The sequence below is a fragment of the Myotis lucifugus genome, unplaced genomic scaffold (genome assembly GCF_000147115.1).
Source record: "Myotis lucifugus unplaced genomic scaffold, Myoluc2.0 scaffold_68, whole genome shotgun sequence".
NCBI classification, from domain to species: Eukaryota; Metazoa; Chordata; class Mammalia; order Chiroptera; family Vespertilionidae; genus Myotis; species Myotis lucifugus.
The window spans coordinates 2,522,251-2,547,764 of NW_005871116.1; the positions used below are offsets into that span (position 1 = coordinate 2,522,251).

General features: G+C 39.8%; 1 protein-coding gene across 1 annotated transcript in view; it reads left to right on the plus strand.

Annotated features, from left to right (window-relative positions):
- Positions 1 to 25,514, plus strand: part of WDR70 (WD repeat domain 70) — a 184,574-nt gene that overhangs the window by 24,889 nt on the left and 134,171 nt on the right. The window contains exons 6-8 of the mRNA XM_014457044.1: positions 5,041 to 5,100; positions 7,365 to 7,498; positions 18,607 to 18,760. Coding sequence (XP_014312530.1) covers positions 5,041 to 5,100; positions 7,365 to 7,498; positions 18,607 to 18,760 — 348 coding nt within the window. The remainder of the gene's footprint in view (positions 1 to 5,040; positions 5,101 to 7,364; positions 7,499 to 18,606; positions 18,761 to 25,514) is intronic.

Consider the following 25,514-nt stretch of genomic DNA (forward strand, 5'->3'; position numbering starts at 1 on the left):
CTCCCTAGCGACTAGCCTCCTTGGAGTTCCTTTAGCCCAGGAACACGACTTGCTTTATAACCAGGTGCAAACATTTTACACTTTAACCAAATGTCTGTGAAGCGTTTTCCTGTGCTTCATCTCATTTGATTCTCACAGAAGTCTTGGAGCAGGTAGATAGGAGACTCTGTAGAATCCTATTTTCTTTTCATTAGCTGGAAAAAGGAGATTTAGAAAGTTTAGAAACTTGACCCGACTGAAAAGAAGTAAGAAATGGTGGAACTTGAAAATGACTTCAGGTTTTCTCACTGCACAGAATATAATCAAACACTGCTACAGTTAAATATTTCACCCTTTGTTCTCCCTGCGTGATCTACAATAATAATCTGCTTTGTGTTGATACTTATTGCTGTGTTTCTGACAATTACCTGAAAGAGAAGTTGGGGTGCTTCACTGGGCTGGAAAAAGTTTAGCTAAATCAGAAAGCAGGTCTAATTAAGCAAGTTTATCTATATATATAAAGCTCTCGCTGGCACTGATCACACACGTGTGTTTCGATCTGTCATTGTCGATCATGAATTTGGTTGACACTTCTGTTATAGAGAAAGGGCGAATAGTGATATTAAAATATTTCAATTGATTTCCTTTCAATGTGCACGAATCCGTGCACTGGGCCACTAGTTTCTTATAAAATATAAGAATGAACTATCCTTTTTTAAGTTTCTCAGCCCTCACACAAGTATAAAAAGTTATTTAACCATGTATTCGTAAGTCGTGTTACTGAGAAATATTCCCCAAGATTTGCAGCTTGCCATGTGGCATTGAATAGCTTGAAGGTAATTTAAAGGTAGTATGGTAATACTACTAATTGAAGGATTGGAACCAATTATGAGAATTAGATAGGGCCCAGCTGGCATGGCTCAGTGGTTGAGCGTTGACCTATGAACTAGGACAGTGGTTGGCAAACTCATTAGTCAACAGAGCCAAATATCAACAGTACAATGATTGAAATTTCTTTTGAGAGCCAAATTTTTTTAACTTAAACTATATAGGTAGGTACATTGTTATTAACTTAATTAGGGTACTCCTAAGGCTTAGGAAGAGCCACACTCAAGGGACCAAAGAGCCGCATGTGGCTCGCGAGCCACAGTTTGCTGACCACTGAACTAGGAGATTACAGTTCGATCCCTGGTCAGGGCACATGCCTGAGTTGTGACTTGATCCGCACTGTGGGGCATGCAGGAGGCAGCCAGTCAATGAGTCCCTCTCATCATTGATATTTCTATCTCCTTCTCCCTTCCTCTCTGAAATCAATAAAAATATATTTAAAAAATAATTATATAGGAAATTATCTTTTCTTCCTGCAATATTTTTTTAAAATTAAATCTTTATTGTTCAGATTATTACAGTTCCTCTTTTTTCGCCCCATAGCTCTCCTCCACCCAGTTCCCACCCCACCCTCTGCCCTTACCCCTCCCACTGTCCTCATCCATAGGTGTACGATTTTTGTCCAGCCTCTTCCTGCACCCCCACACCCCTTTCCACCCAAGAATTGTCAGTCCACTCCCTTTCCATGCCCCTGGTTCTATTATATTCACCAGTTTACTCTGTTCATCAGATTTTTTATTCACTTGATTTTTAGATACACTTGTTGATAGATATGTATTTGCTGTTCATAATTTTTATCTTTACCTTTTTCTTCTTCCTCTTCTTAAAGAATACCTTTCAGCATTTCATATAATGCTGGTTTGGTGGTGATGAACTCCTTTAGCTTTTTCTTACCTGTGAAGCTCTTTTTCTGACCTTCAATTCTGAATGATAGCTTTGCTGAATAAAGTAATGTTGGTTGTAGGTTCTTGCTATTCATCACTTTGAATATTTCTTGCCACTCCCTTCTGGCCTGCATAGTTTCTGTTGAGAAATCAGCTGACAGTCGTATGGGTACTCCCTTGTAGGTAACTGACTGTTTTTCTCTTGCTGCTTTTAAGATTCTCTCTTTGTCTTTTGCTCTTGGCATTTTAATTATGATGTATCTTGGTGTGGTCCTCTTTGGATTCCTTTTGTTTGGGGTTCTCTGTGCATCCTGGACTTGTAAGTCTATTTCTTTCACCAGGTAGGGGAAGTTTTCTGTCATGATTTCTTCAAATAGGTTTTCAATATCTTGCTCTCTCTCTTCTTCTGGCACCCCTATAATTCAGATGTTGGTACGCTTGAAGCTGTCCCAGAGGCTCCTTACACTATCTTCATGTTTTTGGATTGTTTTTTCTTTTTGCTTTTCTGGTTGGGTATTTTTTGCTTCTTCGTATTTCAAATCTTTGACTTGATTCTTGGGATCCTCTTGTCTGCTGTTGGATCTCTGTATATTATTCTTTATTTCAGTCAGTGTATGCTTAATTTCTAGTTGGTCTTTTTTCATATCCTCCAGGGTTTCACTAAATTTATCAGCGGTTTCTAGAAAATTCTTGAAAAACCTTATAACCGTGGTTTTGAACTCTATATCCAGTCGTTTGCTTTCCTCCATTTCTGTCATTTGTGACCTATTCCTTTGTCTCTGCATTTTTTATGCTTCCCTGTGTTGGTAGAGTGGCTTTGTGTGCTAGGTGTCCTATAGGGCCCAGTGGCTCAGCCTCCCCAATTACCTGAGGTGGACACTCTTGGTGCACCCCTTTGTGGGCTTTGTGCACAGTCTTGTTGTAGTTAAGCCTTGATTGTTGTAGGTATCACTGGGAGGAATTGACCTCCAGGCCAATTGGCTGTGAGAATCAGCTGTGTCTACGGTGGGAGAACTTCTGTGCTGAAGACACTCTTATGGGGCAAGACTTGCTTCAGTGGGGCTTTGGTGCTAACTGAGTCTTCCCCCTGAATGTGTCCCTTATGGATCTGAGGAGTTGTAATCTGGATGGTCCCACTCTGACCACTGGGTACACTGGCTCTTGGATCTAAGGAGGTGCTAATTTAGCCTCTGCCTGAGGCTACCCAGCAGGAGCTACGAAGACATCTGCAGATTCCCCCCCTTCCTTGTTTGGGGTTTGGAGGTGCCCAGATGAGGCCCAGCTGTGAAGCAATGCAAGCTGCTGTGGGGCCTTGGGCCTTCTCTTGGGAGTTCTGGGTCTTTCTGGCCCAGCTGCAGTTTGTTAGGTAATTTTCAGGTTGCAAAGGGCCAGGGCATTCATATGCAAAAGCTTCTGCGGCAGCCTGGGTGGGGCGGGGTCTCAGGGAATCAACTGGGCGGAGCAAACAGCTATGGCTGATCCTCAGCCCTGCCCTAAGAGGCCCCGTGTCTCAGTGTCCGGGTAATCACTGCAAGCACCTCTGAGAGAAAGCTGCCCTCGAGTTCCGAGTTCTGCCCGCTGCCAGACAGTCCAGTTTCTCCCCGTATGAGTCTGGGTCCCCAGAGACTTCCCGGAACTGGAGTTCAGAGCAGTCGGGGGCTTGTGACTCCCTCCCAATTCAAAAAGACAGCCGCGTCCTCAGTTGCCAGCCCCTTTCTGCGCGCGCTCGAGCCTCCGTACCTCTGCACTTTACTTCCGCACCTCCTCTGAGTCTCAGTGTGCTTTTCTCTTTCCTTCTAGTTGTAGAGTTTCCACTCAGCCAGCCTTCCTGTAGTTCTGGATGATGTCCGTTTTGTCTTTTAGTTGTATTTTTGAAGTTGTTGTGGGAGGCAGCAATTTCCGGTGTTTACCTATGCCGCCATCTTGGTTTCTCCCTCTTCCTGCAATAATTAAGACATGGGGATTGCACTGATAGAAAGCACTCATTTCAAGCTCCTGGTTGGCTCTAACTCCTAGCCACTTGTGGCAGACCTGTGTGATTAGGTAGACTTTTACTACGGGTTATAGTACCACACTATATATGGTGTACAGTAAAACATATATACCATATATAAAAAATGAAATTGCTTTTTAAACTTACGACATCTGTACCCCAGAAATTTCTGATTTGCAAGTCTTTTGAAAACATTACAAGGATGTACGTCAAATGGAATTGCTCATGTTATTCCAGATATGTTTGCTATCATTGTTGTTATTGGGTGTAGACCAAAGAGCCTGGGAAATAATCCTGTGGTTGGCATTTAAAACCAAACCAAAACAAAAACTGGTATCTTTCTCCCTCTTCCATTATGCTTGTAACTCTTGTTATGAATTCTGGTAATAAATTACTTAATTGAAGTCTTGTAGTTTATGATGTCCCCTGGCAGGAAAGTCTTGAAAATATTTTACTGTTATAGCAAATTTTGCGCTAAGTCATATTTCAAAGAGTCATTAGTAAAAGTTCCTGAAAAAGAACAGTCACCATCAAGTGATATGTTACCAAAAGATGGATTGCTACTATTTTAGATGATTTAGTTGTGCCAATTATATGGGCTTTTTATGAGTTATGTCCTACATGATTTCCAGTAAAACTTTGATTTTAAATGTAAACAACATTTATTTAAACATTTAATTCACTCCTAATGTAAATATTAAGTTGTTCTGTGTTCTTGCAAGATTTTTCTTTAAATGTCAGAAATTGTCTATATATAGGCACATTCTGCATTGAAATCAGTGAAATAATTTTCATCCCTCCTTTTGGTGACAGTGTTTCTGTTTCCTGAGTGATTAGAAAGGTACTACTTATGAAATTAGGCACAGGCCATAATAGATTCTTCTCTAAGTGAAACATTTGATCTGTTCTCAGCCCTCACACAAGTATACTTAGCATATATATATCTATCCTGTGTAGATTTTGTTGTCTATTATAAATTAATTGCACAACTACTTTAAGGTATGCCAGAGTACCAATGAAAAGCAGACTTTAAATATTTTGAATGATGAGAGGGCCTTATGGTTTCATGCAATCTAGGTTTATTGTTTTAAGAGCTTTAAGATAAATTCATTATCAGCTCAAAATGACCAATTGCGACCTATCTAGACATGCAGAAATAAGATATCCTTACACTTTTAATTTCCTGATTTTTAAGCTTGTGTTAAAACATCAGTGATGCAATTTTTAAAAATTGTCTTTCCTGTGAATGTGGCATGTTATAGTACTCATCAATGTCATGGAATTTTCCTTTTTTAGAATCCTGTTCAAAAGATCCCTGATTCTCATGAGATAACGCTAAAGCATGGCACTAAAACAGTAAGTTTAAAAATTTTGATTCTTTTCTCTCAATAACAGGGCTTTTAAAGAAAAGTGAACTACAAAGATAGCGTGTATTAAGAATACAATCAACTGATAACACAAACACTATAGACATTAAGAAAAGGTTATTTTTCTCTTCAGCCAAAATAGCCATTGAGTTTCATTTAAGATAGGAACAATTATTATTGTCGTTATTGTTGGCTTTAAAACCTCTTCTTCTCTGATATAAGAACATTGCAAGTGAAAGAAAGAAATGAAACTCAAGTACAGTTTTCTTTTTTATGGTGTGGGAAAATTTCTCATTACTCTTAGCTTTATTTTTATATCAGTAAAAGCCTGAATTCATTTTTCAGATGAATGTTGAGATAAGAAGTGAACATAAAATAGTCACTGTATTGTTCTAAGTTTGTATTACTGAGATGTATAGATTATTTTTTATATTGTTATATTTATTTAAAGGTTAAGATGAAATAATTTTATCTTATTACAAAACCCATTAAAAAGTGGTAGTTGAATGAATGAAATTTGCTTATGAATTAATAAAAGAATAAAATTATCTTGCTTTCTCTTTATAATTAAGCTACCTTCTTCTAGTTGCCTGACATGTAAAGAAGTAAGAAAATACATCCAGTAATGAGTGTGAAACATCAATAAATAGAAATAGACCCAGAAATGCCATAAATAATATAATTAATAGACAAGGATATTAACAGTGACTTTCTCACTAAATTTTTTGCTTTTGAAAATACTGTTTTCATAAAAATATTTATTAAATGTTATTTTAAATGAAGCACACAATAAATAATTTAAAATGCCTTAGTTTTAATTTCTACTATGATAAATATTGATACATATGACTCACATAAACTACTGCATTTTGGGATCCTCCATGGATTTTAAGAATGTAGAGTCTTGAAACTAAAGTGTTTAAGAGTTACTGCCTTAAGAAATTATTTCTAAATAATTATTGATATTACTAGAGGCCCAATGCATGAAATTCGTGAAAGAGTAGGCCTTTCTTGCCCTGGCTGCCAGCACCGGCTTCCCTCTGGCACCCAGGACCCAGGTGTCCCTCCGGACCTGGGCTTCCCTTGCAGCCCTGGCTTTGTCCGGAAGGTCGTCTGGAAGGACGTCTTGTCTAATTAGCATATTGTGCTTTTATTGTTATAGATATCTACACTAGAGGCCCAGTGCATGAAATTCATGCACTCGGGGGGCGGGGAGGGGCCCCTCAGCTCAGCCTGCGCCTTCTCACAGGCTGGGAGCCCTCAGGGCATGCGGACCTAAGCTGGCAGTCAGACATTCTTAGTGCTGCCTCAAAGGCGGGAAAGGCTCCCGCTACTGCTGCTGCACTCACCAGCCATGAGCCTGGCTCAGGGCTTCTGGCTGAGCAGCGCTCCCCCTGTGGGAGCACACTGACCACCAGGGGGCAGCTCCTGCGTTGAGCGTCTGCCCCCTGGTTGTCAGTGCGCATCATAGCGACCAGTCGTTCCTCCATTCGGTCGATTTGCATATTAATCTTTTATTATATAGGATTTTATTAAATCAGACTTCTGATATTTTTATTCTGAAATTGTGATAGTATTTTACTAATATTCATATTTTTAAGTATAAGGACAATAATTGTAGACTGTTAGTACTTAAAAGGAAACTTTCCTACCATTTATGATCAGTTATAATGTTAGTTGAATTTCATAAAAATAATTATTTAAGGTAATATGCTGAGTCATTTAGTGATGTGCACAAGATAATTTCTACTTTGTCCTACTTTGTTAAATAGATTTCTTAAAGTTCCCATTATTACTCATTTTGGTAATTTTATTTTAATTAAATTTATTGGGATGACATTGGTTGATGTGTTCTTCATTTTGTGAAAAACTGTCTTGAAAGGTTTCCTCTAAATTATTTATTGAAAAAACTGAATTGTTTGTGAGATTTCTACTTATACTAAAGCAACTTAGTTTAGCATATGGAATTGCAATGATAGCTATTCTGGGTACATGGTAGATAAGTTGGGACAAAGCTGGCGATTTGAGAAATTAGAATATTTTCTTTTTATTATTTGAAAAGAAATTATACTCCTAATTCCAAAATCAAATAATAAAGGAGGTGTTGTCCATTCTCACTTTTCAGAAGTAGCAACTCTTGTTGATATATACGTCCAATGCCTCGAAGATAGGAGGTGAAGTTAGAGGAAGGAAGTGGGGGTCATAATAGACTATAAGTAGCTTTCTCCAATGAAAATTTTTTTTTTAAACCAGGTTTCTGCTTTGGGTCTGGACCCCTCAGGTGCCCGCTTAGTGACTGGAGGATATGACTATGATGTTAAGTTTTGGGATTTTGCTGGAATGGACGCTTCTTTTAAGGCATTCCGATCCCTTCAACCCTGTGAATGGTATGTATTGTTCAACTTAATACTTTCACATTTTAAGACAGAGTGCTGTTCTTACTTGAATTCTATCTAAAATGGTTTGTACCAAAATACAGGAGGTTTATATAACTGAACACTACTTCCATTATTCAAATGAAAGTAAAATGTACCTTAATTTTTTTGTTTAGTTGCATTAACCTACATTTTAAGACATTTCTTGTCTTTTGTTGTTTTTTTGCAAAATATATTTTTATTGATTTCAGAGAGGAAGGGAAAGGGAGAGAAAAATAGAAACATTAATGATGAGACAGAATCATTGATAGGCTGCCTCCTGCATACCCCACACTGGGGATCAAGCTTGCAACCCAGGCATGTGCCCTGACTGGGAATCGAACTGGTTCATGGGTTGATGCTCAACCACTAAGCCACACCAGCCTGGCTGTTATTTTAGTCCTCACCTGATGATATGTTTTTTCTCCTTCATTGATTCTAGAGAGAGAGGATGGGCGAGGGAGAGAGAAAGAAAGACAAAAGCATGGTTGCCTCTGTACATGCCCTGACTGGGGATCAAACCCGCAACCTGGATATGTACCCTGACCAGAATTGAACCTGGGACCCTTCGGTGCCTGGGACAACACTCTAACAGCTTAGCAACCTGGTCGGGGCTAACTGTTTCTTTATCTCCAGTATTTCCGGTAGAAGATTCAAAGGTTTGATTATCATTCATATTTGATCACATCAGGTGACAAGTATTGTCTAGTTGTTGCCACTATTAGTGACTAGCAATTAAAGTTGGTTCTTGAATTAAATTGGTAACATCTGATTCCATTGTAAAGTTAATATTATATACTTGAGATAGGCAGGAATTCGTGGGGACATACTTTGGTACAATGTAAATATCCAGATTCTTGCCATCCCTTCACTTAATAAGTTTAGTGTCCATTAATTATTTGTACCTAAATCAGTTATCTCAGTGAGGGTTTGCATCTAATTAGATGATTAGATGACATTCTAATTTTATTATTTCATCTATGTTTTCTGGCATTTTTCTAAAAGAACTTTTCTTTATTAAGCAATATGATTTGGTTCTCCTGAAATACAGTTTGTACTGGAAAAGCAGGAGAAATGCTTAGTTATTTCCCTCTAATTACCCATTTTTAGCTTAAGGATTACTGATGATAAATGAGTTGTTACTGTTATTGATGTTGATGGTGTTTTTTTTATTTTTTTAATTTTCCTTTTCTGAGTGTGTCAGTATTTATGATTTTAAAATGTTCATGTGTTTCAGTCAATTGCAGTCATTATTCTTTTTGATATTTAAATTGTCCCAGATTTGGGCATTGGGAGTTCCTGATTGCTATGTAGTTTCGACATGACCTCATTAGTCTTTAAAAGCTTATTTTCTGGCATGACATGAATGTACCAGGCTTCCTGGTACATTCCCTTCCAAGTCCTGGAGTCAGCATGTCCCATGGAGGTCTATTTTTTTTAAGTGGAAATGGTATTTAGAGACCAAATCTGGATGTTACACATGCTCATTGATATGGGGGTATTATTGTTTCTTGACCTTTTCTGTGGAAAGAGGTGGAAAATACTGTTACAGTGTGTGCATGCATGTGTATTTTTTTATTTTTATTTTTTATTTTTTTTAAAATATATTTTATTGATTTTTTACAGAGAGGAAGGGAGAGAGATAGAGAGTTAGAAACATCGATGAGAGAGAAACATCGACCAGCTGCCTCCTGCACACCTCCCACTGGGGATGTGCCCACAACCCAGGTACCTGCCCTCGACCGGAATTGAACCCGGGACCCCTCAGTCCGCAGGCCGACGCTCTATCCACTGAGCCAAACCGGTTTCGGCATGCATGTGTATTTAAATGATAAGATCAGGCCTGGCCATTATGACTCACTTAGTTGGAGCATCGTCCCATGCACCAAAAGGTTGTTGCCAGTTTGATTTGGAGCATCGTCCCATGCACCAAAAGGTTGTTGCCAGTTTGATTCCTGGTCAGGGCACATGCCTGAGTTGTGGACTCAATCCCCAGTGGGTGTGCAGGAGGCAGCTGATCACTGTTTCTCTGTCATCGATGTTTCTCTCTCTCTCTCTCTCTCTCTCTCTCTCTCCCCCCTTCCCTTCCCTCTCTCTCAAATCAATTTTTAAAAAAATTAAATGAAAAACATTTAAAAATGACAAGATCATTGATATTTTCATTTCAAAATTTTAGTAAACTTTAAATTTCAGAATATTTTTTAATTCACAGAAAGCTGCAAAGATAGTATAGAATTCAGGTATACCCCTAACCCAGTTTCTTCTGTTGTTAACATTCTACATTTGTGACAACAACCAGTGTTGGTACATTGACTCCAAATTTTTATTTATGTACTTATTTCTTGAAACTCCAAACTTTTAGATTTCACTTTTTTTTTTTTAACTAATATCCCTTCCAAGATACTGCATTACATTTAGTCTTCATAATAGTTTCTCAGTCTTTCCTTGTTTCTCATGACCTTGACAGCTTTGAGGTGTACTGGTCAGGTATTTTGTAGAAAGTCACTCGATTTTTTTTTTTTTTAATATTTTTCTTATGGTTAGACTGGTGATGTGGGTTTTTGGGCTGAATATGACAGAGGTGAAGTACCTTTGTTATCACATATCATGTGTACATGCTATCATGTTTTTAAAAAATACATATTTTTATTGATTTCAGAGAGGACGGGAGAGAGAGAGAGAGATAGAAACATCAGTGATGAGAAAGGAGCATCACACCCCCAACCAGGATTGAGCCCACACCTGGGCATGTGCCCCAACTGGGAATTGAACCATGACCTCCTGGTTCATAGGTCAATGCTCAACCTCTGAGCCACACCGGCCAGGCATGCTATTGTGTTTTAAGTTTCTCTACTGTACCGTTACTTTTTCACTCCCCTTTTTATATGCTAATTCTTTGGAAGCAAGTTAATAAATGCTGCGCACACTTGGGAGAGTTGAAAGATTAAGCTTTATTTCCTAGAGAAGGTGGTATTTACATAAACTACTTGGAATTCTTCTATAAGGAAGAATTGTCTCTTTCCCCCACATATTTACTTATTTAATCAGTTTTTTCCTACCAGTGTGGACTACTGCCTATTTATTTCCTTCCTTGGGTTGTATGCCAATACTTAGTTACTTATTGTGTGGCTCAGATTGTGTCAGTTGTGCCCATTGGGAGCTATTTCATTTTGGCTCTTAGGTCCCTTTCTTTGACATGCTTTTTTATTTTTTGAGTACTTCCTTACTTTTGGTACTATAAGATGCTCCAGACTCACCTTATATTTCTTCCTGCCCCAGTCCTAGAATCAGTCAGATTTCCTAGGAGAATGGTATCAGAAAACAAGAGCTAGGATCTCGTGTGCTTGTTGCTCTGGGGGTGTCAGTGCATTTAGGCCTTTTCAGACAACAGAGCTAAAAGTATATGCATGGGTACTAACCTATGCATGCACTAGGTCTGTAATTGTTTCTGTATCCTTTTGCATCCATTTTAAGCTACATAGGCGTTCATACTCATGTCTCTGACTCTAATCCAGTGCACATTGGTTCATTCTAGCCTTCCCTCTTCTTCCTCCTGGGAAATCTCCAGCTTTCTGACAGTAAGAAACCTGACTCCCACCACCCATCCCTATGTGTATTTGTTTAACCCCAGTACAAATGTAATGCAGTTTCAGAATTGTGAATCTGTATCCCTGTTCCAATTTAAGTTTAACATTACAGAATGTTTACTTAAGGTTTACTTAATAGAATATGTTCTGTTTCAAAGATAGAACATATTCTTGAGAAAAGACTTACGGGTCAAGAGCAGGGGTTGGCAAAATTTTCTGTAACGGGTCTGATATTAAGTATTTTAGGCCTTATAGGCCACAAATGATCTTTTAGTATTTTCCTTGTGTGCCTGTCTGTATTATATAATACTAAATTGGGTTCACAGTAACTTTTTTAAATAAAGGAAAAAGTGCAATATAGGTCTTTACATTTTTGGGGTTCAATTTCATTGTCTTTATTTTGGTAGCACATTATTTCAATTTTTGATTCCAACTTCCAGCATATTAGTGATTGATCCTTGTTTGTTTGTTTTTTTTGGCCAATTTTTAGTTTGATAAATGTGCAATAAGTTGTCATTCAATTGATAACTGTTGAATATGGCAGTCAGATTTTGTTTGGTATGCCACTAGAAGCCTTTCTTTATGTTGACATTGATCTGCTACACAACTTTTTGCTTAGGTTCTTCATCCATATGAGAATCCCATGCATACCTATAACTCAGCTAAATTCTTCCATAACTTTTTTGTCACCATCTATGTTTTTCCTATATCATCTGCCAAGAAAACTTGAGGGAATTGGTAGACTGTCTTAAAGATATAAAAGCACAGGATGCTGTTTTCAGACCATCTCTTCACCTGAAGTAGCAGATGTCAGAATTTGGCTGATATCCAAGAGGCAGCATTATGGTGAATAAGTGGGTGTCAAAGAGGCATTCACACACAAAGGACCCCCCACTCAGGAGGGGAGCTAGAAGACCTGAGTATAGGGATGAGACTGAGGTATGGTGTGTGAATTTGGGGTACCTCTGATGAATTTCTCCAAAGCACTGTGGTGCTGCAGTGTTTTTAGCCTTGTTCGCACTCCCCTGGGACACCTTAAAGAGACTGATGTTAAATGTTTTCTTGATCTGCCATTATGAAAATCAGATTTTAAAATGTGCGTTTCTTTTACTGTTGCTCAACTTCTGTGTGGTGCATCTTCCATTTTTGGTATTTTGAAGTCTGTTTAATAATTTGTTTTGGACTTTTGCCCAGCATCAATATTAGATTTGTGGATCTCTAGTTTCTAATGTTTTCCTTTGTCCCACTTAGTGAAAATCAGTACCACATTTTCTCTCATCCAGTCTGCTAGTCATCTTTTATTTTCTCTGTTTCCTCACGGATTCTCAATAATTACCTAAGTAGGTTTGAGTCATAGTCCTTGGGATCACAAACCCTTCCTTCAGATGTATCCTCTATACCAGAAAAAATATAGATGGAGTAAAATTTTTCATAAAATATTAAGAATTTTTGGATTACTTAGGTAACCCAATTTAAGAATTCTCTTTTACCCACTTAAAAACAGTTACTCTTAATTTCATTCTCTTTTTAAAACATTTTAATTAAGTAATGCATATTATTTTCTTATACAGAAATTAAAACATTGCAGGTAAGACTAAAACTCTTCCTTGATTACCTTCATTTAATCTCCTTCCTAGGTGAAATCACTGTTTTCATTATGGTATATATTCGTTGAGGTTTTTCCATGCAGTTATCAACAAATATCTGTACCTATCAAAGAATAGTATATACTTTATTTTGTTTTCATAAATACTATCAGATGGTTGTTATTCTATAATTTGTTTTTCTTTTCCACTTTGCAGTAGTTGCTTGGAGATTTTTAATATCACCACATGTATACTATATTCTTCCTAAATGCTGCATAGTATACCATGTGAAACTTAACCATAGTTCAGTGGTTTTGAAACTTTAATAGGCATTAGAACCATCTGAAGGGCTTGTTAAAATGTTAAAAGCTAGACCCCACGTTTAGAGTTTCTGATTCTTTGGACCCAGTGTGGTGCAAGAACTTGCGTTTCTAACAAGTTCCCAGGTGCATTACTTAATTAAAAGTATATTATTTGTCTTTTATGCTCTAGAACAGTGATTGGCAAATTATGACCAGAGGGCCAAATCCAGTTCATGGATTTGTACGGCACTTGAACTCTAAGAATTTTACAATTTTAAAGGAATGTAAAACAAAGTACAAGAAAGAATATGTGGCAGATACCGTATGTGGCCTGCGAAGCTTAAACTACTTTCAGAAAAAGTGTGCTGACCCCTACTGTAGAACCTCTTTACAACCCCCTTGCTACTTTACTCTCCTTGCCTGGTGTTAAACAGGCTGACTAGTTATAGCTCCTCACTTCCTTAAACATAGCATCTTGTAGCTCAGTGGTTCTCAACCTTCTGGCCCTTTAAATACAGTTCCTCATGTTGTGACCCAACCATAAAATTATTTTCGTTGCTACTTCATAACTAATGTTGCTACTGTTATGAATTGTAATGTAAATATCTGATATGCAGGATGGTCCTAGGCGACCCCTGTGAAAGGGTGGTTCGACCGCCAAAGGGGTCGAGACCCACAGGTTGAGAACCGCTGTTGTAGCTCATGGTCTGAGGGATTTTCCAGGGGCTGAGAGTGGCCCTCACAGGGGCGTCTCCTCTCTGACGGATGCTGTTTCAGGGCAGCGAGTCGCTAGGTTCTGCCTGGTTGACACATCTTTGTTCCATCAACCCCGTGTCATGTACTGAACACCCTTTTCAGCTGCCAGTGGTCTCATGTGGTAACTGTTTCCACAAGGGCAGCCTTTCTTCTTTGAGGACCTGCTAACCCAGTAACTCATGGTTTGTGGGATATTTTCACATAAGGCTCTTGTACCCTTTTGGGGAGGTGTTTTTCTAATCTCTCCGGTCCTTTTCTACCTTTCAGTTTCCAATTCCGATATTTCTCCCCTCAGTTTCAAGGAGACCTGGGAAATACAGAAGTAATAACAGTAGCAACTATCTGTTTCATGTGCTGTGGGAGGTACCTGTACGTGTCCTAGTTCCACTTCCCACTCAGCCCTACACATGTGATTCCTCCTGGTTTTCAGTGGAGGAAACCAGGACTCGGCCAAGCTGTCCCCTCACACATGAACTCTGTCTCTCAGCTCCGCAGTGCTGCCCTTTGGTCCCATCCACTGACTCTCCAGAAAAATGGGGAGACTGAGGCTCGTGGGGCCGGAGGGCTTGGTTTGCATCCACAGCCAGTTAGCAGCGAGGATGGAGTCCCTGGCCTCTGGACTCACATTCCGCTGTGCTTTTCACACCTTGGCTCCACAGCCCCAAGTGACAGCCCCAGACAGCTGTGTTTATCTGTCTTGCATGTCTCAGCTTGTTTTGCTAGCAGAGCAAAAACTACTTAAAAGGATCCTCAGTCTTCACCTTTCCATTCCCCTCCACTTCCACTGGAGCACTCCCCTGGCCCCATGAATAACTTCACAGAGAGAGTTGCCCAATGTTGCTAAGCCTTCCCCTGGAGGCAGTCACTCCCCAGAGGACATTGCTTCCTCAGGACTCCAGTTGACTGTCAGGATTGGCTTTCCCTGTTCCTCTTTGATCGGAATCTTAGTTGTTGAGGCAGGAATTCGAGGAGCAGATGCTACACCCCTTCAACAAGCCCCTTTAATTCTGCTTAGTACTGTGTCTAATAACTCTTAATCCAGTCCTTTTAACTCTGTGGCTAGCAGAATTAGGAGTGAAGTGGGACAGGCATGGTGAGCTTGATGCTGAACATTTCACTTTAATGTTGGCAAAGAGAGCATGAAACACAGACAGAGGGAAACATGAGTTTCCCTATAAAGTTAAAAGGGTAAGGTGAATATTAGTGCGGGTCACTAAGATTTTGTATTTCCTTCCAAGTGTAAAATCTGCTAGAGCAGGTAGCCAGAGAAAGGGAGCCACTGACTCTTTTTACTGCCATGTCATCTTAAATTTCACTGTTATTTTAGATTTTCCTTCCCCTTTGGAAATGAAAATGATTCACCAGAAAAAAACAAAATGATCGCTTATAGTACTTGATCTTTCATAGGGAAGAAAATGAAGACTTCCCCAAATGGGAGAACTGTAAACAGACATGCCTATGAACGAACTGCCTCATTCTCTCCCTGCTTCACAGGACTTTGGCTCAGCAGTCTGAATTATCTAATTATCAAAGAGTGGATCTGTTTACATAAAAAATATTGGACTAAACAGCCTACATTTTTCTCAGTTTCAATTAATAGCTTGGAATTTGGTATATCAGTCCGGGTCTGATTAGGAGAGAGAAGTCACAGTAATTTGGATGGGAAAGTTTATAATAGAGAATTACTAACTGTAACAGAGGATTGGAGTATTGAGGGGTTGGCTAGTAAAAAGTAAAGAAAACTCTAAAGACTATAGGAATAGCAGATAAAAAGAGCAACCACTACCCTAGGGGAGAGAAATAAAATCTTCAAGGGAGAGGCCTCAAGACTGAGATCCGGACGTCATTTTAGAGGGCAAGGCTGTGGCTCACTGAATGATAAAGTGGTTGCTGTGCTGTTATGACAGCAGAACTTTCCAGAAATCTGACCCACCAGGGTCCCCTCCTGAAAAGCCGCACAAGAGGTGCTGGGGAAGCTCCTGGTACTGCCAGCTGCGGCTGCCGTGCACTTCAGGAGCTGGGCAGTGGAGACCCTGCACAGACAGCAGGAGCTGGGCACAGGGAAGTCGAGTGCAGTGCGGGCGCCCACCTGGCGGAGCACTCCAGACCAGGAAGAAAGCCCTCCCCCTTCCCTGCTCTCCAGCGCTCTCTACCCATGCCCACTGGCAAAGGAAACATCTTGGAAGGGCCCACATCCATTTCTTCAGAGCAGGCAGTGAAGGTTGACTTTTGTAGCTGAGAGGCAATACATGGACAACTGGAACATTTGATCAAACATTTAGTTTTTTATCTTATCGGTGCCTCCTTATGGACTTACATTTAAATGTGGGGCCCTGGTCAGAATGTTGCTGAGGATGTCATTCCTTCCCAGGATGTGAGAGAGGCCAGGAGAGGTTTTTCTGTCTTAGGCAGGAAGGGCCCAGGCGGCAGCTCCACCTTTGCTTTTCTAGGTTCCTTTTTCATCAGCTGGTTTGGGAGCTTCTGTTCCTCATTCACCTGGACACTTTGACTTAGGCATGTGGTGACATTCCTCACATTGTCAGTCTCACCTCAGAGCCCACTAGATCTCTGTTTGAATGGTCTTTGCCAGTAGAGGCAGGATTGTGAATTAGAATTACGAGTGGCTTCTTGAAGAATAAATATTTCAAAAACGATCAGCTAGAATTTCAACATTTTAGGAGAGCTGGTCAGTATAAATTCTGAGCAGCAGTGTCTAATTAGTGGTGGCTGGCAGAGAGGCATTTCATTGTAAGTATCTGATTTGGATTTGGTAACTAACCAGGAAGAATAATACTATTGAGACCTAGCCAGACCCACATACATTTTAATTTTATATATAATCTCTTTCTGAAGACAAAGTTATTTTTTGAAATACCCCTTTATTTCTCAGCCTTGAAATTATAGACTTAGAAAGTAAATTGGACTAAATGATCTAAAATTTTGTTAAGATTGTGTTATTTTTTTTTAAAGATTGACCTGTGAAGATAAATCATAAAGCAGGCTATAAAGACAGCTTAAAGAAAGATGTTTATTTATTTATTTATTTAAATATATTTTATTGATTTTCTATAGAGAGGAAGGGAGAGGGATAGAGAGTTAGAAACATCAATGAGAGAGAAACATCAATCAGCTGCCTCCTGCACACTCCCTACTGGGTATGTACCCGCAACCAAGGTACATGTCCTTGACCAGAATCGAACCTGGGACTCTTGAGTCCGCAGGCTGACGCTCTATCCACTGAGCCAAACCGATTAGGGCAAAGATGTTTATTTTTATTTCTGATAGAGAACATCTATGTTTCGGGCCTTGATCATTAAGTTGCTTCTCCACAGAATTCTTTATGGGGTTGTTATCGATATCTACCTCTAGCTTTCCATTCACATTTGTTTGGCGATTTCTTTTAGAAGAGCATGGCACCTGTACAACATACTTCTCAGATTGCTCTGCTGTGATGGTTTGCATGCCATCTCTGAAGAATGTTATGGACTGTTTTATAGTAAGGTGAATAAGAAGTTTTACTTAAGGAGTTTACTTTAATAGTCTTTCCAAATTTGTGACTGAAAGCCACACATAGGGGTTGCATAATGACTTAAAAAACGTGCAAGGGAAACTAGGAAGATGGAGAAATTGCACTGTCATGTAATTAATTGCAAGAGTAGCCTCAACTGATCCTACAGGGGGAGCTGAAGCCAGACTAACCTTCCCAGATAACCCACATTGAAACAGAGAGCTTGTCAGCCAGTCCTTGAATGTGGGCTGCTTTGGAGTGGTAGCAACCTTGGGTGAGGGAGTTCTCTGCAACTTGGGGAAATTCCTGAGGATTCCGTTGTTAGCCATCAGCAGGCCAAGTCCTGGGAGCTGGGTAATGAGTACTTCGTTCCTGAAGGGGTAGATCTGCGTGGCACACCACAGTATTCACCACAGCCACAATGCCAGGATCAGTTTCAGTGGAGTGGCGAGGGTAGAAAGGATACTATAGTGCTAGAGAAATAAAGGCGGAGGTGAAAACTTGTTCGAACAGCAAACCTGTGAAGGGGAGGAGAGAGCCGATAGACGTTCCCGAGGAGATGGGAGAGGATGGAATCCAGCATGTATGTAGGCAGCAGATTTGCCTCGTGTGGGAAGTGATTCGTTTCCAATATTGTAATCAAAGAGAAGGAAGAAGAGAGTTCAGGTACAAGGAAGTTTATAACATTACTGGGAGGAAGTTGAGGCAGTTCTTATTTGTTTCTTTTGGGAAAGAGTGGGAAGAATCAATAGCTGGAAGAGGGAGAGTTGGTTGGGTTAAAGATTTAAAATGAGTAGAGCCCTAGCTGGTTAGAGCATTGGCCTGTGAACTGAAGGGTCATGGGTTCAATTCCTGATCAAGGGCATGTACCTCAAGGGCGGGCTCAATCTTCGGCCCCATCGGGGTGGTGGGGGAGGCAATCAATGGATATGTCTCTCAAACTTCAATGTTTCTCTCTCTCTCTCTCTCTCTCTCTCTCTCTCTCTCTCTCTCCCTCCCTCCTCTCTCCCCCTCCCTCTCCCTCTCCCTCTCCCCCTCTCCCTCTCTCCCTCTCTCCCCCCAGCCCCTCTAAAAAAATAAGTGGGAAAAATATCCTCTTGTGAGAATTTAAAAAAGTAAAACGAGTAGAGAAGACTTTAATAGGTAGCTGTGGAGAGTTGGAGGAGAGAACTAACACGGTAGCCACTGGTGGCGAGGGTGCATTTGAGGATGGTGTTCCTGATTTTATAGAATTATCAATTTGTACAGTTGTGTGACTTTTTCTATGACAGTACTTACTGTGGCTAAAGTATAAACATTATGCTCAGTGTCTTACCAGACTACTTCTTTTTCTTTTGCATAGCCATCAGATCAAGTCATTGCAGTATAGTAACACAGGAGACATGATTCTTGTTGTATCCGGAAGCTCTCAAGCCAAAGTGATTGACAGAGATGGTTTTGAAGTAATGGAATGTATAAAAGGAGACCAATATATTGTGGACATGGCCAACACCAAGGTAAGCATCAAACAGACTATTTCAGTGAATTTAATTAATTCAGCACACATTTATTAACAGTTCGTTTGAGTTGCCATAATTCACACAAAAGTTAGTATCTTGTTTTAAACCTAAACAGTTTATTATTTCTCACAATTCTGTGGATTGACCAGGAAGTTCTTCTGCTTCATATTGTGTCAGCTGGGGCACTAGGATGGTTATAAAGTCCAAAAGGGCTTTATAACCAGATGGGTTCACATGGGTGCTCTGTCCCATGGCATCTCTTTCTCTCCCCTACTTCTCTCCCCCCCCAACCCCCACTTTTCTTTTTTTTTTTATACTAAAAGAATCAAGATTTTTATTAAGCATTGTAAGTTGTATTCAATAGCCTTCATTACACCACACCACAACCCATCTACAATCAGTCAAACCCAACAGCAGTTCATTCTTGCACAATCCATTAGTTAGGGCAAAACTCCCTTCAACTTACAGTAAGATCCTACTCAGGTCTTGTGGGCAGGGATTGGGGAATTACATCTCATTTCTGATCACTAATGTGTGATGAAGAGCATCAGGAAAATTATATGAAAACGAATAAGAAGTGATTCTGATTTCAAAGTACATTGTTTGGAAACATTAACAAAAACATCAAAATGATATAAGTATACCTGCTTCTACTAAATTCTTGATGGGAAAGTTCTCAAGAACAAGCAATTTGTTTCCTGCTACAGAAGAGGGTCACCCCCACTTTTCACATGTTTAGTTTGGGATTTCTCACAGTGTGGTATAGACTTAGTGGGGTTGGACTTTGTGCTTGATGACTGGCTTCCATGAAGGATGGACATGGAAGGTCTGGCTTTAAGTCTTGTGTAACATCACAGGGACAGTCCAAATTTGGGGAGAGGAGAGATAGACTCCACTAATTGATGTGTGAGTGCCAAGGTCACATTTGAAATATCTTGTGGGGAGGGAGATAGGGAGGCAGCCATCTTTGGAAACACAGTCTGCTATAAACCTACTATGTCCTAGGCTGTAGGACAAGAAGGAAAGAGGGTCTCATCAACCTTTTCTATGTAAAGATTTTTAGTAGGATTATGATATTTTAAAATTAATGTATAAGTAATTAGATATTAACTATGGCCACAATAAGGCTCTAAAACTTAATGGCTTATTTATAATTGCTAACATATCTGTGGTTTGGCTGCTCCTGGCTGGGTTCGGCTTTAAACTGCAGGTAGAGTCTAGGTCTGTTCTGTGTGTCTCCGTTCCTCCTTACACGAGAGGACTGTGTGAGGGCATGTTTTTCTCATGGTGATGGAAGAGACACAAGGGAACCCCAACTCTGGAAGCACATTTCAAGCCTTTGCTTAGATCATGTCCACGAACATTCCATTGGCCAAAGCAAATCACACGGCCCTGGGTAACATCAGTGCAGTGGAGAAGTGTGTCCGGTCTCTATTGAGAGCAACTATGGTATCCCATGTCAAAGGCTGTGGATCCAGGGAAGGTTGTTGATTGGGAACAATAACATAATGTACCACAGAAGTATTAGAATGTTGGTGGATAAGATTGATGCAGAATTTTGAGCCTTCGTTTTAATTCTGACTTTTATTCTTTCTCTACCTGTCTAGTACATTTTCTAATATACTAATCCTCATGGTTCATGCCTATATCAAAATCTTATATGAGATTGATTGTCTAAGAAAATACAGTTTATTCTCATCATTCATGGTTTCTGTATTTGCAGACTTTCTTGCTAAAATTGTTTTGTGACCCTAAAGTCAGTACTCATGGCACTTTCTTTTTTTTTTAAATTTATTCTTTATTGATTCAAGTATTACATGTCTCCCTTTTCCCTCATTGGCCTTTCCCCGACCACTCACTCATGGCACTTTCATGATTATTTGCAGACAGGCACTTGCACTAAACAACAGCGAAGAATTTGAACAAGGTGATCCTCTGCTTTCTTGTTTCAGCTCTCAGACTGCAATCAAGTGTTCTTTTTTTGGACTACTTAATGCTTTGTTTTTCTTATTTTTTGTGTGCTTCTTGTTGGTGATGTTGCTGTTTAAAATGGCCCCTAAGTTGAAGTACTGTGGTCCTGTCTAGTGTTCCTTAGTGCAAGAAGGCTGTGGTGTGCCTTACAGAGAGAGCACCTGTGTTAGACAAGCTTTGTTCAGGAATGGATTATAGTGTTGTTGACTTTGAGTTCAGTATTAATGAATTTTATATATATGAAGTTGTCCTTAAACACAAACACAAAAACAAAGTTATGCATTGACTGTTTGATGAATATATGACCAGAGGCTTTCAGGAACCTAACCTTGTATTCGATAACTTAGTGTTTGCAGAACTTTATAGACCAGTGATGGTGAACCTTTTGAACTCGGCATGTCAGCATTTTGAAAAACCCTAACTTAACTCTGGTGCCGTGTCACATATAGAAATTTTTTGATATTTGCAACCACAGTAAAACAAAGATGTATATTTTTGATATTTATTTTATATATTTAAATGCCATTTAACAAAGAAAAATCAACCAAAAAAATGAGTTCGTGTGTCATAGGTTCGCCATCACTGGTATAGACCATAACTACTGCAAGTAATGAGAATTGACTGTAATCTATTTTAGGTGCTCTGGTTGAGCTGTTGGAATAAATTAGTATAGTATGTTTCAAACTTCCCTCTGTTGAACCTATTGAAGTGCCTATCACTCCTAATGAGGATCACAATCCGATGCCTTTTCTTTTGTTTGTTAACTGTTTATTGAGCGTTCAATATGTGTTAGATGATTCTCATAGAATTCAAATATAATTTAAACATAAAGTTATATACAATTATATTATAACTAGAGGCCCAGTGCACGAAATCATGCGCAGGTAGGGTCCCTAGGCCTAGCCTGCGATCAGGGCCATCTTCTGCCCACTTGCCAGCACCCAGTCCCACCCCTCCACCAACCCCTGGTTTGCCGTGGTTCCTGATCGCAGCATGGCTCCGGTTCCCCAGAGCCTGTGGGCTGGGGGAGGGACCAAGAGGCCAATCCGATTGCAGCATGGCTCCGGTTCCCTGGAACCTTTGGGCTGGGGGAGGGACCAAGAGGCCAATCCGATTGCAGCATGGCTCCGGTTCCCTGGAACCTTCGGTCTGGGGGAGGGACCAAGAGGTCGGCCATTCTGCCACTCACCTTGGTTTGCCTTGGTTCCCTGTTCACCATGCTGCCGTTGGAGTCTGCGGGGGGCCGGGGTGGGAGGAGGGAGGGGAGGGACCGAGAGGTGGTCAATGCACCTCATGGCGACTGGTCGAGTGATCGTTCCAGTTGTTACGCTTATGTTCGCTGGTTTTTTTTTATTACAGGATGGTGGTTTGAATATTATTTTTGTTTCTAAGCATTTCACTATAGTTTCTCATTCCCCTCCCTTTAAAATCATTGCCCTAGGGATTCCACCAAAGATTTTATTTTGAGGGTGATGGTGGTAAGGAAATAAAGCTAATGGGTTTTCAGATCACTCTCATGGTCTTAAACTCAAATAGTTCTGTTTTTATCTGTTTTACTTGAAACTTCAGGGAATCCAAAACTTTATTTGAACAACTGGGTTGTGGAAATGGAAATGATAAAAACTCCCATTTAATTTATTTTTTTATTAATTTGTGCTTATGATAGATACTTTTTTAAAAAATGTGTGAGGAAGACCCAAATAATTCAATAAAAAATAAATAAAAAGTGTGAGGGAGAGAAGTTTTTGCCAGCCTCTAAGCTCTTCTTCTTTTCTTTTTAAATATATTTTTATTGATTTCAGAGAGGAAGGGAAAAGGACAGATAGATAGATAGAGAACCATTGATTGGCTGCCTCCTGCATGATCAGGGATCGAGCCACAACCTGGGTATGTACTCTGACCGGGACTCGAACCATGACTTTCTGGTTCACAGGTCGATGCTCAACCACTGAGCCACCATGGCCGGGCCTCTAAGCTCTTCTTAACGATTGCAGTCATGGTTTCATAATTTACAAAGAGACTAAGGCTTTGCTGATTTAGGTTTTAGCCAAGAAAATGTCAAAAAGAAAGGAATCTTGTTGGGTTTGTGTCTGGCTTTTTCCAAAATCTCAGACTTATAAACATAGTACATATAGTAAGATAATAAGGAAAGTAGGATAAGGATGGATAAACAAATCTAGGTAGAAATATAGGAAATTAAAATACTATTAATTATCAATATGTATATAAAACAGTTTGTTTACTATACTATAATTTCTGCCTAATATTATCTCCATTTTGATTTCAAAATCATGGTTAATATTTAGTCTTTATTTCCCAGCAGCAAATATAATTGATTTTTTACTTCTCTAGGAAATGTTACTGATATCTTTTTGTTGTTGTTAATCTTCACCTGAGGATATTTTTCCATTGATTTTTAGGGAGAGTAGAAGAGAGAGGGAAAGACAGAGAAATATCGATGTGAGAAAAACACATCAATCAGTTGCCTCCTGCACAAGCCCTGACCAGGGCCTGGGCCATGGAGGAGCCTACAATCAAGGTTCATGCCCTTGAATGGAATCGAACCCAGACCCTTTGGTCGCAGGCCAATGCTCTATCCACTGAGCCAAACCGGCTAGGGCTTACTGATATCTTGCAGTCTTTTGCTTGCGTGATGGGTTTTGGAAATGCAAGAATTATTTGAAAGTAGTAGATTTCAGGGGTACTTTTTTTCTTAACTTTTTAACCTCTTTTCTGATTCCAAGAGTAATTAGTGACTTGTGGCTATACTGGAAAAGTCAGTGAATAGGTTATTAAGGGAAATAACTAAATATATCTGATCTGTTATGATAAAATATTACGTACTTCAAATATAAACAGGCCTTTTTAATTATATTGTCAAATTGTTATCTTGTTAAATTTGTATCTCTAATCTTTAAATTGTGTGTGTGTGTGTGTGTGTGTGTGTGTGTATGTACATATATGTATTTTTTAAGTGTAGTTACTGCGGTACAGTTGCTGCTGTGGGTGGAGAGAGGCCTGGAATGGCAGTGAGGGGCAGGGCCTTACTTCAGCCACGGAAGTGCTCATTTTGTCCCTGTTACGTGTTGATGTGTTGGAATTCTCCATAAGATATCCTTTGAAAATCAGGTTTTGCTGCTTCTTTAAAATATTATTTTTAAAATAATTTTATGAAAAATAAAATAAATAGGGTAAAAGTTATTTTATCTGGGAATGGGACATTAGTTATTCAGGCTTAGGTGATTAGGAGCATATGACAGGGATAAGCAGGCATCAACCTTTAAGCCATTAAAAAGCTTGCTTTACAAGTAACTGCAGCAATATTGACATTACAACTCACTTATTCTAAACTAGGATTTTGGTATTTACTTCCAATCAGAGTGTTTTCCTTTATTATTTTGAATTCTTAAGCACATACTTTGAGATTCAAATGGGGCTCTTTGGCCTAGAGATCACAAAGTGTGATTATTTAGTTTCTATCCCTCAAAACTCTGGAACAAATCAGTGTTAAGTTAAATTCACAAAGTTTTGGTAAATTATTAGTAAGTGAATGCCTATGATAATAGTATTCTAATCTCCTTTATTCTGTCAGTTCACCTCAGTTGATGTCGTTAAATGCATTTGCCATGGATTGTCTTCAACCCTTTTCAACATCAAAACAATTGTGCGCTATTTATTTCTTAATTATAGTCAGGCGCCACTTACTGACATTTCAGTCAAGGACTGCATGTACGAGGGTGGTCCCATCTATATATATAAAAGCCTAAGCGACCATTCGACCGGTAGCTATGATGCACACTGACCACCAGGGGGCAGATGCTCAGTGTACAGGCATGAAAACATGGAACAGACTGATGAATCTCAGAGGGAAGGGAGAAGGGGGGTGGAGGGAGGGTGGAAAGAGATAAACCAAAGATCTTATATGCATACTAGAGGCCTGGTGCACCGGTGGGTTCCCTCGGCCTGGCCTGCACCCTCTCGCAATTCGGGACCCCTTGGGGGATGTCAGACTGCCAGTTTCAGCCCAATCCCTGCAGGGGCCCACCCGTCTCACCCAGTCCCAATCAGGGCCTGGAAGGGACCACGGGAGGGCTCCAGGGCATGTACAGCCCATCTTGATTCATGCACCAGGCTGAGGGTCCCCACCGGTGCACAAATCTGTGCACCGGGCCTCTAATAAGATTATAATGAAGCTGAAAAATTCCTATCACCAGTGATGTAGTGATGTCACAGTTGTTGTAACACTAGCGCAGCACATGGCTCATGTGCTTGTGGAGGTGCTGGTGTAAACTAATGTGCTGCCAGTCATAGAAAAGTAAGCACATGTGATTCTGTACAGTACATAATGATAATGCATCATTGATAATGATACCAAACAACTGTGTCATTGGTTTCTGTGTTTACTATACTATACTTTTAATCATTATTTTAACCCCTTGAGTGCCGGGGAGCACGATCACGCTCCTCCTGTCTTTCGCCAAAAGTGCCGGGAGCGCTATCAAAGCTTCGAAATGGCGTCCAGTTCTAAGTCTGCTTTTATTAGTGATGATGAGATTGCTAAATATGTCAATGTAGTAAAGGTTTCCTTAAGTTTTTGAATATGTAACTTCATTTACTTGCGATTCATAATTTTTTTTAAACTGCTGTAAAATCAGCAAAAATGCCTTGGCAATTTTAGCATAGTTCCTAGGATATTGGTTGGCACTCAAAGGGTTAAAGTGTACTTTTTCTACTTATAAAAAAAGTTTGCTATAAAAGAGTCTGTTTTATGCTGGTAGGG